Here is a 14640-nt window from a genome sequence, read left to right as displayed (position 1 = left end):
TCACAATTCAACAGTGGCAAACAAATTAAACAGCTATGCAGCAGATCACTGACAGCAACAAATAGCTCTAGCATCCAGTAGTTTTCATAATGCAGAACTTTCTACAACCTCTTTTTTCTCTGGTACAGATGTCATAAATCATATGTATGCTTGCAAAAATATTATCACCATCACTCATTTATCTTTCTGCAGAGCCATTTGCATGAAAGCACACACTATGCTCACATTATGCAGACTCACTTGCATAATACATATGTGTACATACAAGTGTAATTTTTCAGTTTTGTATACACTTGCAGATCCACTTGCTCTCTTGCTCACACATTATGCAAATCTCTCATACTTGCACCTTGCACATGCATGATGTATGTCAGTTTCTTGGTTAACTCACCATCTGTATCATTCATACCTCTCTCTCTCTCTCTCTCTATATATATATATATATATATATACATATATATATATATATATATATATATATATATATATATATATATATATATATATATATAGTTTTAGGGAAAAGAACCAAGGTTCATGAACTCATCAATGAAAATCCACAGTCACATATAGAAAAATTAATAAGTAAAAGCACAATAAATAAGTATAATATAATACAAAGTAAATATCATAAGATAAAGATAATAAAACAACTACATATTTATATACAAAACTATATATTTATATATATTTAATACTGTGAAACTTAATTTAATTTTAATTTTTAATAAATTGATTTTAATTGAGTTTTTATCTGTAATTTTGAATTTTTATCCCTAATATTATTATTATATTTATATATATATATATATATATATATATATATATATATATATATATATCATCATCATCATCATCATTTAACATCCGCTTTCCATGTTAACATGGGCTGGACGATTTGACTAGGGACTGGCAAACCAGATGGTTACACCAGACTCCAATCTGATCTGGCAGAGTTTCTACAGCTGGTGCCCTTCCTAACGCCAACCACTCTGAGAGTGTATATATAAATTTATATATATATATATATATATATATATATATTGTTGTGTCTTTTACTTATTATTTAACACACTCACTGGTAAAGTTTCCACTCATTTGCTTATTTATTTTTCCTAAAATTTTCATTGCATCTTGCAACCTTTTCAATAGTCATTGACTCTGTCCATTATCTAAGCTGCGTTCTTTTTGTTTGTTTGTGCACATGTGTGTGGGTCAGTGTGTGTGTGTGCATACACATGTATGTATGTATGTATGTATGTATGCATGTAAGTGAAAGTATGCGTGTATGTGTGTGTGTGTACGTATGTATATATGTATGTGTGTACATTTACATGCATGTATTCTGCATATTCATGTGTTTGTGTGTTTTGTGTGTGTGTGTTTGCATGTGTGTGTGTGTACCTCTGTCTCCTTGTGTGTGCATGTCTGAGTGTGTCCGTGTATGGGTTTTTGTGACTATGTACTATGTATGTATGGATGTGTGTCTCCATATGTATCCTTGTGTAAAGTGAAGTGTGTGTGTATATGGTCAGGTGTTTCAGTCTTCATTTGCATGTGTATGTGTGCTTGTCTGTTCATATTACCTATGTACCTATCCATCTTTATATCTATCTGTTTGCATTCATATCCATTTGCCTACATACATGTGCATATACATATACGTATATGTATGCACACACACACACACAGACACACACACACACACATCTATATAACAGCCCACTAACTATTCTACCTGTATATAAATGTAAACTGAGGGTATGGGGGGTATGATTACCTACTACATACATTTCCTATTTAGTACTGGGGATATTTCATTTATGGGGATGTTTCATTTCCTCTGAGTGTTAGGTCCTTTTGGGTGCTTGGATAAAATGCAGGTGCCAAGTTGACCCAGATTGCCTCCATGTTGGTCCTTGGCATATGGAGGACTGTTTTTTGTCGTCATATTGTCTCAAATGTTCATTTAGTTTTTTCCACAATGATCCTAGATGTCTCTCCTATGTATGTCATGTTCATGTCTTTACAAGCACCTATGCATCTTATGATGTAGACTGCATTTCTAGTTCTGCAATTAATGCCAGAGTTAATCCTACATACCATGCAGTTATCATTCGTACATATGGTATTCTCAACAAGGTACATCCTACATAGTTGTGATTTGATGGAGTTCCCTGGCTTTTCAACAATCTTAATGTTGAGTTTGGTCTCCCTTAGAGCTTTCCTAAATCTATGGGCTAGTTCTCCATGGGCTGTGGCCTCTACAAACATCACTCCTTGATATTTGTCGGAAAAAAAACAACAGAAGCTTTAAAAGGCATCACTTTGCAAGAGTTTCAGTACTGCTTCGAATAGTGGAAGACGCTCCTGGACCGATGCATTGCTTCAAACGGAGAATACTTTGAAGGCGATAAAAGTGTAAACATGTAAAACTAAATGAATAAAATAATATTGCAAAATTCCGCTTTCTTTTGTGTGCCACCTCTTATTTCTTGACCTTTGAAAGAATACATGCTGGTTTAACCTATTTGAATTCTAGTGCCACTTAGATATTGAGGGGTCTATTTCTGGTGACAATATAAAAGGATATTATTGTATCTAACTTTATTGTTATCTATGTACATCCTTTATTTTCTACATGTGTAATATTTTGACTGGTTCAAATATTGTGCTGTTTCAAGTGATTAGTTATTTCAACCATAATATATTAAAATGTTTTAAAGAAAGACTCATTAGAGTATTTTGACAAAACACTTTGCAGTATTTCTTTTGCTTCTTTACATTCTGAGTTCAAAGAGACCAACTCTTTGCCTTTCATCCTTTTGAGATTGATAAAATAAAATACCAATCAAGTATCAGCTGACAACTGTCTCAAATTCAGGCTTTGTGCCTTTAGTAGAACCAATTATTATAATTGTTACTGGCAGAGTTGATTTTGATTAATCAAAATCAAATCAAGATCAAAATCAAAATGGAAATTGTAGTTGTGCCCAATGCCAGTGCCACATAAAAACATGGTTGATGCCAACCACCCTCCATCCCAATTGGCTCCTGTGCTGTTGGCATGTAAAAAGCACCATCCAAAAGTGATTGATGCCAGTGCCATCTGACTGGTTCCCATGCCAGTGGCACATAAACAGCACCCACTACACTCTTGGAGTGGTTGGCATTAGGAAGGGCATCCAGCTGTAGAAACCTTGCCAGATCAAATCGGAGCCTGGTGCAGCCTACTGGCTTGCCAGTCCCCAGTCAAACCGTCCAAGCCATGCCAGCATGGAACACGGACGTTAAATGATGTTGATGATGATGATGATGATAAGAGTTATATAAAAGCTCAAAGTTATTATTACTGGTGTCATTGTTTAGCTCTGGATGAGCCCTAAACAAACAGGTGCATGATCAAAGGTGTTCCAACTGTAACCATCCCTCTTCCTTTCAGGTAGTGTACCTAGGACTAGCTTATTCAAAGGGTCCTTCCTTTTTTTCAGATGGTAAAGTGTGATTTCTAGCAGGCCAAGTAACTACATTGAAGCTTCCTAGTTAGCTCATTGTTATTCATGTTTTAGAATTTGGGTGGATGGCAGAATCAGTAGATTATGTGGCAAAATTCTTTACTGTATTTAGTTATCTTTTTATGTTGTGAGTTAATTATGTCTCTTATTTTTCAAAGCCAATAAATAAGTACTGGTAAAGTACTGTGTTCAATGTAATCAACTATACCTATCCCAAAATGTTGTTTTTTCGCCCATGTTAGAAACTATTATTATTGTTGATAAATGCTAAAATTCTTTTAAAAAGAAGCAAATATCACATATGTTTTTTGCTTTCTTTTCAGTATTTCCTCAAAGGATGCTACACTGGATCATTTTTTAGAATCAGTGTGGTTGGTGCTAGCTAAGAAGGAGAGTAGTGATAAAAGCCATGGAAACGGACAGAGATGTGGAAGCTGAAGCAGATACTCGTAGTTCCGGGTATTTCCGGCTGTTCACAAGGGAAACCTTGTTTGACATCGAACGCCGGATTGCCGAGAGGCGTGCTCAAGCAGAGGACGCAGATTCTGATGAAGAAGAAAATGTAATGGAACTGAAGCCGAATCCTAAGTTTGAAGCTGGTAAAGGCCTTCCCCCTTCTATTGGGGAGGTGCCTGGAAAGTTTCAGGGTCGGCCACTGGAAGATCTTGATGAGTACTATCATAATATGAAGGTTTGTTAAACATAACTTTTTCCTATAAATTTTTAATTGATTCTGAATAATGTGCAAGTCAAAATAATTTGATTGAAATAATTTACGAATTCTAATTTCTATAAATGTTAGTAGATATCTTTTGGTTGTATAAGTTGTTTTCCCAAAGACAGAATTTGTCGCTTAACTATATAAGGAAAGAAAACCCACAGAAGTTTATTTAGTGTATGATTGTTAGTTATTGAGCAAATCCCAGCATTTAAAACTGTTTTCCAATTTATACAAATCAATAAACAATAAATAGGTTTGTTTATGCAGTGCTCTTGCTTTTTTCTTTTCTTTTTTTTTCTTTGTAGCTTGATACTAGTACACTTATTCTTATAGCCAGACTAACAATAACAACCATAACACTTTTGTCAAATATTTTAATTAAGACTTTTGTCTATACTTGCTAATTCTTTATGCCAAATTTTACATTATTGCTCATCTCTTATTGGAGATATGATAATATTTAAGTTGTATCAACCATTTTATCATAATGAAATTACTATTTTAAGAATTGTTTATTAACTCAACTAATTAGGAATGGCTCCAGAATTAAGAACAAGTTTGATTTCTTTAAAGCCTAAACAAATGTGATATATGATAATGTGATGATGGGATTTTGAAAGCTTTCTTTTTTTATAAAAATATATTTTAAAATTGTTCTTCTGTCAATGAAAATTTATTTTGTAACAGTAAGGGGAGATGGAATAAATTTATTTTAGAAATTAATATAAAAATGGGTGAAAATCTTAAAATTTTAGAAGTATATTTTATGATCAAAGGGAAAGAGTAAAAGATTCAAGTCTATCAAACATATTCCAAAAAGAAAGAGTTCTTAAATTATGACCAGTATCCCTAAAGTATAAGATATGATAATTTTAGATACTGAAAGAATAAAATAAATGTTATTACAAGAATTAACAATCTATGGGACAGGAATGTGAATGCTGCACATTCATATTTTGGGATTAAGATCAAGCTGAAATAGTTACTGTTGATCAATGGTTCTTAGACTTTTTCCAGTTGCTGCCCTTCTTTGCTCACAAGCCACATCCCTAACACCCCATCCTATGCACTCACATACAACAAACACACTTCTTTCTTGGTATCAGTATTTAGTCTACTGCAGATTTACAATAGCTAATCTATCACTGTAAACAAACTTATGTATTTTACAAATTAAAACTTAATCCAATAAATTGATTTAGTCAACAGTATGACAAGTAAATTTAAGGTGGTGAGCTGGCTGAATTATCAGCATGGCAGGCAAAATGCCTAGCAGCATTTCATCCATCTTTAGGTTCTGAGTTCAAATTCCACTGAGGTCAAATTTACCTATCATCTTTTTGGGGGTCAATAAAATAAATACCAGTTGAATACTGGGTCAGTGTAATTGATATACCCCCTCCCTCAAAATTGCTGGCCTTGTGCCAAAATTTGAAACCAATATGAGCAAGTAAATTTACATTTCACATGTGACTACATTGCCTTCACAGTTTTAATGGGATGGCAATGCTTAATGCAGGTGTATCAACTTCTCAACATCAATCAGGAATGTACTGAGAAAAGTCTTAGGTCCTCACATTCAGTAATTTTTAGTCTCTTTGTTTGGAAAGAAACTGGGACAATGCACTGAAGCCTTGTTCTACTACATCCACTAAATATGATGTTAGGAAAACAATAAAATACATCTTGACTTTGTTCAATAATGCAGATCGCAGAGAGAAATGTATTTTTGTAACTGATAATCATTATAATGTAATTTTTTTTAATCTTTTTCATATTTTGGCCTTATTTTAGTGTCATTTTAGAGTGAAATCAATTCTTCCTCTACCATTCCTGTTTCCTCATTCTTGATATCCAGGAATGGGTTGATTGCCCAGTCTCGTATTTTTAGCAAAAGTAAAAAGGATCCTGAAGTCTCAGGCATATCTATATACAGCATTATTGATTAATATATCAATAATCTAATGTGTAGGAGGTCGAGAGATTTTATTATCTGTACAGGACTCAAGATTTTACGCTGCTTGTTAGGATATTATCACTCAAAAAGTGGTACTTAACCACTCTGAATATAATATCAATATATGTGCATTCATGAAGTATTAGATAACACTTAAATATAATAAATGACTGTGTCATTACATAAGAGATTGACTATATTGGTCCCTTTTTCCTCATGACTCTTTGGATCTTTCCACTATACTCCCTGCCCTCAAGGAAGGTGAGAAAATATTGCCTACTTTGGAAACCACTACTGTACATTTTCAAATTATTAATTACACCTAAGAAAATTCATTTAAGAAAATTCAAGTTTTAGAAAACTGACACAAATAAATTGGAGACTAATGTAAGGATTTCGACTATTGACATTGTTAACTGACTTACAACTGCTTCTCCAGAGAATGATTATATGTTTTCTGCCAATTCTTCAAAAATGTCTTTGCTTAAACTTAACACATCCTACTATTAGGTTGTTCCAAATATAATGGCCACTCTAAGTGTTGTGTTTTGAAATGCAATTTTATCATAGTATTTTAATAATATTTTAGGTGAATTTTGACATACCTAATAATTGATGTATGCTCTTTAATAATTTTCTACTTATTTCAGACAGAAAACATTCTTGAAGCATAGGCACCCTTAATTATGAACATGACAAAAAAGGACCTTTGCTTACTTTTCTTGCATGAGTTCAAGCTTGGGCACAATGCCTCCCAAACTGCTGCCAATTTCAACAGAGCATAGGGAGAGGGTCCACAAGTGATCACACAGTACGAAGGTGGTTTCAGAAATTCTGTTGTGGTGATGAGTGCGTTGAAGATCAAGAAGAAAGAAGACAGTCAGGCAGTCTTGACAATGAACAATTGAAAAGCAATTGTTGAACAAAACCCACGTCAAAGTGTCAAAGAAATGTCTCAGGCACTTGGTGTCAGTATTGCAACAGTTTCACACAATCTGCAGAAGATTGGTAAGGTGAAAAAGCTTGATAAATGGGTACAGCATGAGCTCAATGAAAATCAAAAAGTTCAGCATTTTGAAGTGTGCTCAATGCTCTTTCTGCGAAACACCAATGATCTTTTTCTTGACCAAATAGCCACTTGTGATGCAAAGTGGATCCTTTATGATAACTATAAATGATCAGGTCAATGGCTTGATCATGATGAGTCCCCCAAACATTTTCCAAAGCCAAAGTTGCATCAGTAAAAGATTATGGTGACTGTCTGGTGGTCTGCAATTGGTGTTGTTCATTACAGCTTTCTGGAAGCCAATCAGAGCATTACAGCAGAGGTTTACTGCAATCAACTCACTGAAATGCATGCTCACTTGTGAAAAATGAGACCTGCATTGGTGAATCAGCATAGCCCAATTCTGCTCCATGATAATGCAAAGTCACATGTTGCAAGAATGACACTGCAGGAACTCACAGACTTGGGATATGAGACTTTACCACATCCTCCATATTCTCCTTATCTTTCACCCACTGACTACCATTTTTTTAAGCCTTTAAACACGTTTTTAAGTGATAAAACTTTCAGGTCCAAACCAGAGGTGACATCAGCTTTCAAAGATTTCTTAGCATCAAATCCAATAAGTTTTTATCAACGATGCATAAATAATCTTGTTGATTGATGGCAGAGATGCATAGATGCTCACGGCTCATACTTTGGCTAATCAAAACATTTCTATTGTTAATTTTTCCAAAATAAAGTTATGTTTCTGAAATCAGCCATTATTTTCGGAACAACCTAATAGAACTATCACCAACTAGCACATTTCCTCCAAGCATTACTATTTCTCTGTGGTAGTAAAAAAAAAAAAGCTTCAGATAGCAAAAATGTATTTGTTTATATTTGTTTTGTACCCTACAGTGCAATAGAAACATCACTTAATTATTCATATAATTTAATTATAACTCATGTATCACTCAATATATCATAGGTAATAGCCATAAACACCTTTCCTTTTAAATTTTCTGACAAAACCATAGAAGGAAACAAATCAAATTTCAAAATCTTTTAAAAGTACACAACCCTGATAACAACAAAAATAATTTTCCTTGTCAAAGAAGGGTTTACCTTGCAAGCTCTATGTCAGTCTAATCATATTCAACATGGCTCCCTCTTTAATGCAATGTTTTACAGCCAGGTTTCTCTATCTGTCAGCAACCTTTTTAGTTGCCTCTTATAGCAACTAAAGATACAGTGTATCTTTTCTATTTTTCTTTTTCAATATAAAAGCATCTAGTAAAATAATAGCTTAAAAATATATCAAGTTTCTATGAATATCAAATTTTATTTCATCCCCACTACTTGATTTTATTAAAGGATTTATTATTCAGAAACTAAAAGAAAAGAGACATTTTCCTCCAATTTTCACTTTTCACCTGTCAGTGTCTTGGTGTGTGTTTGTGGGAGGGGGGGATTTGTCATCGTGAAAAATGTATCAAAATTGTATTTACTTGTTGCACTAGAATGCATTTTAATGATGAAAAAATTCATTTGTATCATTTTATTTCTTTATGTTACAGTGCTTTTGTGTAATAGCAAGAGATAAAACAATCTTCAGATTTTCCGCAACGAAAGCCATTTTTCTGTTGAGTCCATTTAACCCATTAAGACGACTTGCTATTTGTATATTGGTCCATCCATATCCTTTTCAAAATGACTTTGATTTCTTGCACTTTTGTATATAATCTTTTTTTTGTATGATTTATTTTGGTGATTAAAATTTAGTTCCATGTATCACAGAAGATGAACAGTTAAGGTAGTGCAGCTATTGGGCAGGAAACATAGTATTATCTACAGTTTGATTCAATGAAAAGTGATTGTTTAGATAATTACCTTATTGCCCAGAAACAAGTAACATGTGTGAAAAAGAAATGGTGTATCAGTTAGTTAACTTAAAATCTAATGATTTCAGCAATTAAACTGAAAATTTATTTCAAGAGATTTTGTTCAGGACATAGAGATTCACTATCTATTCTAAAACTAAGTTATTGTCTTGTTAGTGTTATAGCCAGTAAAAGTTTGAAAGGATTGTGAAATTGGAAAATTTAAATGTTTATAGCAGAATAAAATGTTTATGAAAAGGATATTGCTTTGGAGAGAAAATGAATATTATATGGTTGTATGGACAAATGATAAATGAATGAATATGAAAAGTTAAATCATAATCAGAGTAAAGATAAGCTCAGAGAGCTATGACTGAAAACTTTTTTCAAGAGTTTTTTTATTCAGGACAAAGAGATTCCCTTTCCACTCTAGAAATAAGTTCTCTTGTCAGTGCTATAATTTGGCATTGTAGTAAAAATAGAAGCAATGATTGTAGAAGTCTGTAAAATTTCGAAGGATCTTCAAATGTATACAAGTACAGAATTAATTTTGTTCAACTCTAGTCATAGCTTGATTGTTCAAAACTTTCTCAATCTCCATATGTAATCAGTATATACTACTTACTGATGTAATATGTTGCTGAGTAAGTCTGGAGTGATCAAGTTATGATGAGTCTATAGCAATTTAAATTGAAAGGAATGAGCAAACATTAGAATTTTGCATGTCTGTACATTTGTTGATTGGTGCATGGATTATCATTATTTCTTTTAGCAGGAAATAAACTAATTTGTTTGACAGATGGGATAAATTCAAGGCAATCTCAATATATAAATGGCACTTAGTTGATCAGTTATAGTAGAAGGTTATGAAAGGCAGAATGAATATACTGATAATAGTACTGGGGTTAATGTTGAAGTTGTTCTGGTTGTTATTTATTATTAATTTTGATTTAATTTTATGTAAGATTCTTTGTTATTGACTTCCTTAGCATCCATACACTTTTCAGCCTTGTGGTCATCTTGACCATCGTTTGCAACTGTGTATTCATGACAATGAAGGATAATCCTCTACCCACAGCGGAGTAAGTAATTTTTAGTAATTTCTTTAAAAAGTTTAATATTTCTTTTTAAGCATCATTGAATATTTTATAGAAGGTTAATATCAAATTTTCAGATAGGTTTCTTGAAGTCTCAGTAATTGCTATAACTTGAAACCATTGGCAATCAACAATCTATCTGTAAACACTTTTCACAATATTTTAACCCTTTAGCGTTTAAACCAGCCCATATCTACCTGTTTTATGTTCAGAATGACTAGATCTAGCCTCTGAAACTTACCCTGCAATGTCATTTTAGAAATAAGCTATCACATCATCAAAGTCTTGAAGCTACAAGATTATGCATGATTAATTCAAAACAATGTGCCAGTGGAACGTAAAAAACACCTTTTGAGCATTGGGCCTCATAGAGAAAAAGTGGCTGAGTTCCTTTTGAGTATTGGACCTCATGGAGGCACTGACCGAAACCTTTGGCATTATGTCATGCTCGAGAAAAAGACCCATCAAGCTGAGCAAAATCACGGTTGTGGCAGATACCGGTGTCACACAAATGGCATCTGTACTAGTGGCACGTAAAAAGTACCCATTACACTCTTGAAGTGGTTGGTGCTAGGAAGGGCATCCATCCATAGAAATTTATGCCATATCAGACTGGAGTCTGGTGCAGCCTTCCAGCATGCCAACCCCGGTCAAACTGTCCAACCCATGCCAGCATGGACAACAGGTGTTAAATTATGATGATGAATGTGAATAAATAAGCATTACATTTGACAGAACAGTCTGAATGCTGAGGTGTAAAAGGTGTTTAAGAATATTATTCAGGTTTTATTATTCACTGAAATCTAATCAACTCTGCCATTATGATAATCATGATCATTCAAGAACTTGGCAAATAATGTTTTACTTAAGTATAACACTTCAGGTTTATAGATGTGAAATAGAAAGATTTTATTATATTCATGTCTTTACTTGACGTTTTCATAAACACTTAAGTGAAAAGGTATCAAATCTTCTAAATCCAGTTAATCCACATTATTTTGCATGTGTACTAATCTTAATACAAAATAGAAGCAAAAATAACTAATGAAGTGCTAATATACCAAATGCAGTGAGCAGCATAACTTAAATCAATCAAGGAGAGACAAACATCGTAGAACAATGCTGAAACTAAACAAAAGCAAGGGCAACAACCCTACATCAAAAAGAAAAAGGACATTTGAAATGAGTTGATGCACCAGGTTCCCAAAATATTAGAATTGGAATTAGATAATGTGGTAAATAAAAGGATACTCTAATCTTTAACAAAGTGACAACTCTGGATATGTTTTAGTTATTAAATCTCCTCAGTGAAGCAGTCATTCACATATCTTTGAAATCAATATAGACAGAGAAATAAATATATTCATATACAAAGACAGGTATACACAGGTGTGACACAATAACATAGTAACTGAGGGAAATAACTCAGGGAAATCATCCACATTAAATGCCTTATATAAATGCTTTGAAAACTTAATTAGATCACAATAATTGTTGATGGTTGATGTCTAAAACATGCAGCTAAAACATGCAGCTGTCTACCATATACACTCTAAAATAAATTCATTGCATTTGAGTTTATATTGCCTATTAAGACAGAAATGAATACAGCCAGATTTTATATATAAGACACTAATGTACAATATAATAACAGATATTCATGTTTATATTTCTTTTCAATTTTCTCAATGACTATTGATTGATTTTGTTAGTTTTAGGTCATTGGGGAACACCTGGAAACCATTACAAAAAGCTTTTATATCTCTTTACCACCTAGCATGACTAACTATTGTATGTATGTGTGTCTGTATGTATGTATGTATGTATGTATGTATGTACGTATGTACATATGTACATATGTACATACATATGTACATGCACACACACACACACACACACACACACACACACACACACACACACAGATGTCTGTTTATCATACATTAAAATAACTCAGGTTCAATTCATAGGCTGAGAATTATTTAGGAATACTAATATTTCCATTTAATTATTCTCACATTGTGCAAAAAAGTATCAAATATTTGATTTTAAAAATATCAAATATTTGAAAAAAATGTCAAATATATAAAAAAATATCATACATGTACATATATGAATTATTTCATTTAATTATCACCACACTTGTAATAATATGGATAAGATAGTGCTCAATAAAAAAAAATGTTGTTACTGTATTAGTTTTTTCTGAGCAAGACACTTTATTTCATGTTGCTCCAGTTCACTCAGTTGTAGAAATGAGTTGTAACATCACTGGATAACATCATTGGTGTGGAGAGGAGATGCTGATATGCATGGGTGACTGCTGGTCTTCTATAAACAACCTTACCCTGACTTGTGCCTCAGAGGGGAACTTTTTAGATGCAATCCCATGGTCATTCATGACCAAAGGGAGTTTTAATTGTTCTCTATTTTTTAACTATGTTAAACAATATTCTTCATTCTTATGCCTAGATATTCATTGTAACACTTAATTGTAACTGGTCATGATATTTTCAACAATTTTGATACAGCCATGAAATCAATTTTCTTACTAGAAGTACTTTTTTCTATTAATTACTTAACTATTAACATTGCAGTAAAAATCATAATAATATAATTATGTATAAAAATAGTATAATGCATATAAGGAAAAACTGAAAACACTTGGCCAGTGATTTAAGTATGCCTCATAGGAATATGCATTATCATGGGTTACAATGTGTTTACAATAAGAGTATTTATTAAATGATAAGTACCAAATTATTGCCTTAGTTTGTGAAACCAGTATCCTAACTTGATAATTTTAATGTTCATCCTTTTCTATAGTCACTCATTTACATAGAGCAAGCTTAAAGAATAAGGAAAACAGTTAGCCACTTGGAGCCCAAGAAATTGACAGTTATATGAGAGGAAAAGAGCCTTAGCATTATTGTTTTATCTCTCATCCTATTTTTATCCCTCAATCCAGATCTCTTACTGAATTCTCAACTATATTTACAAATTATGTTCACATGTCCCATTCTGTTTAATTAGAAATAGATTAAGGGATTTGAGGTAGTAAAGGTGCCAAACAATAAAAATATGTCTTCTAAGAAAAGAAGCAAAAATGTGTCTGAACAAATTGAATGTTCATATGACAATGTGTAATCTTATGTCATATAATAACAAAATATTTAAGCTGAAGCACTAGTTTTTTTTTTTCTCTTTTTTTTTCCCCGTAGAGTAAATAAAAAGCAACTGGAAATAAAGGTGTCAACTAAAGTTTCACATAGCAGTTGAATGGTTCACAATTTCCATATCAAATCCTTCCAAAACTGTTTCTGAATTTTTTCTGTTATTGAAATATTATCCACTACTACGAACTGAAATTTTTAGAAAAGATAAAAACAATGCAATTATAAAGAGATATTAAGAGTGTATATTATATCTGCTTTGCCTGAAACACAAGCAGAAATTGGTTTTCTTCTACTTTCATTATAAAAATCATTGACTCTAATCATTGGAATTTCATTTCTCTAATATTCTGAAATCTCTTATTCTTTAACAAAATAAACATATATTCTTTTGTTGAATTTTTCTAGATATGTATTTACCGGAATCTACACATGTGAGGCATTAATAAAATTGTTTGCCCGAGGATTTATCTTAGAACCCTTCACATACCTCAGAGATGCCTGGAATTGGTTGGATTTCGTAGTCATTGGTTTAGCGTAAGTCATTTTTTAAATGTTTTCACACTTAAAAAGATACTTTTTTCTTTTCTATTTTAGATTTAAATAATTCATTTATGCTACAATAGGCAGTGATATTATAAGATATCAAATAAATATTTTTTAAAGCAAAATCTATTTTCAGTAGAAGCAAAATTGCCTTCTTGTTTCTTTTATTTATTTATTATTTTTTTTTTTTTGTGTGTATGCATTAATTTGATTTCTTCTAGCACAGAAAAAAGCTTTTAGGTTTTTTGTCTTCTTTTTTTTTTGTTTTTTTGAAGGATAAAAAATTACTGTCAGTATTTGCTGACTTGTTTGGAATCTAACTTTCTATAGTTCAAATTCCACTGAGCTTAGCTTTGTGTCTCACCCTTTATATTCAAATAAATATCAGGTTAACAAAATTGACAGGTTTGACAGTTTTAGTGCATTGAACTAATTGAATGTAATGCTACAGTTGATTACTTGCAATTTTTAATTGTTGGTGCTGAACCCTATCTTTGGGTAAGAAAGCAGAATTAGACTAGCTATTTATCTAAGAGGAAATGTTACTCCCAACACTTGACATTTTGGAAATTGAGTTAAGCTCCAGATTTGAGCTGAATTATTGATCCAAGAGTTGATGTTTTAAAACCATGCCAATTGATGAACTGAATATAGCCAGCTTTACATTTTTAGATTTTGATACTGGAAATAATATCTAACAGTAAAACAAGAAACTATTCTGGCAATTCAAATACAAAACCATCCAGCTATGCATAATGAT

At 32.4% G+C, this 14640-nt stretch overlaps 1 protein-coding gene across 8 annotated transcripts in view; it reads left to right on the top strand.

Moving 5' to 3' along the window:
• Positions 1–14640, top strand: part of LOC106869495 (sodium channel protein para) — a 382200-nt gene that overhangs the window by 230561 nt on the left and 136999 nt on the right. For all 8 annotated transcript variants that reach the window (XM_052971777.2, XM_052971776.2, XM_052971775.2 and 5 more), the window contains 4 exons: positions 3839–4206; positions 8762–8881; positions 10064–10146; positions 13743–13871. In XM_052971777.2, coding sequence (XP_052827737.1) covers positions 3925–4206; positions 8762–8881; positions 10064–10146; positions 13743–13871 — 614 coding nt within the window. In that variant the 5' untranslated portion in view covers positions 3839–3924. The remainder of the gene's footprint in view (positions 1–3838; positions 4207–8761; positions 8882–10063; positions 10147–13742; positions 13872–14640) is intronic.

The sequence above is a fragment of the Octopus bimaculoides genome, chromosome 11 (assembly GCF_046866305.1).
Source record: "Octopus bimaculoides isolate indiv1 chromosome 11, ASM4686630v1, whole genome shotgun sequence".
In the NCBI taxonomy this organism is placed as follows: domain Eukaryota; kingdom Metazoa; phylum Mollusca; class Cephalopoda; order Octopoda; family Octopodidae; genus Octopus; species Octopus bimaculoides.
Note: the sequence above shows the minus strand (reverse complement) of the source record. Positions and strands in the feature narration are given on the sequence as shown.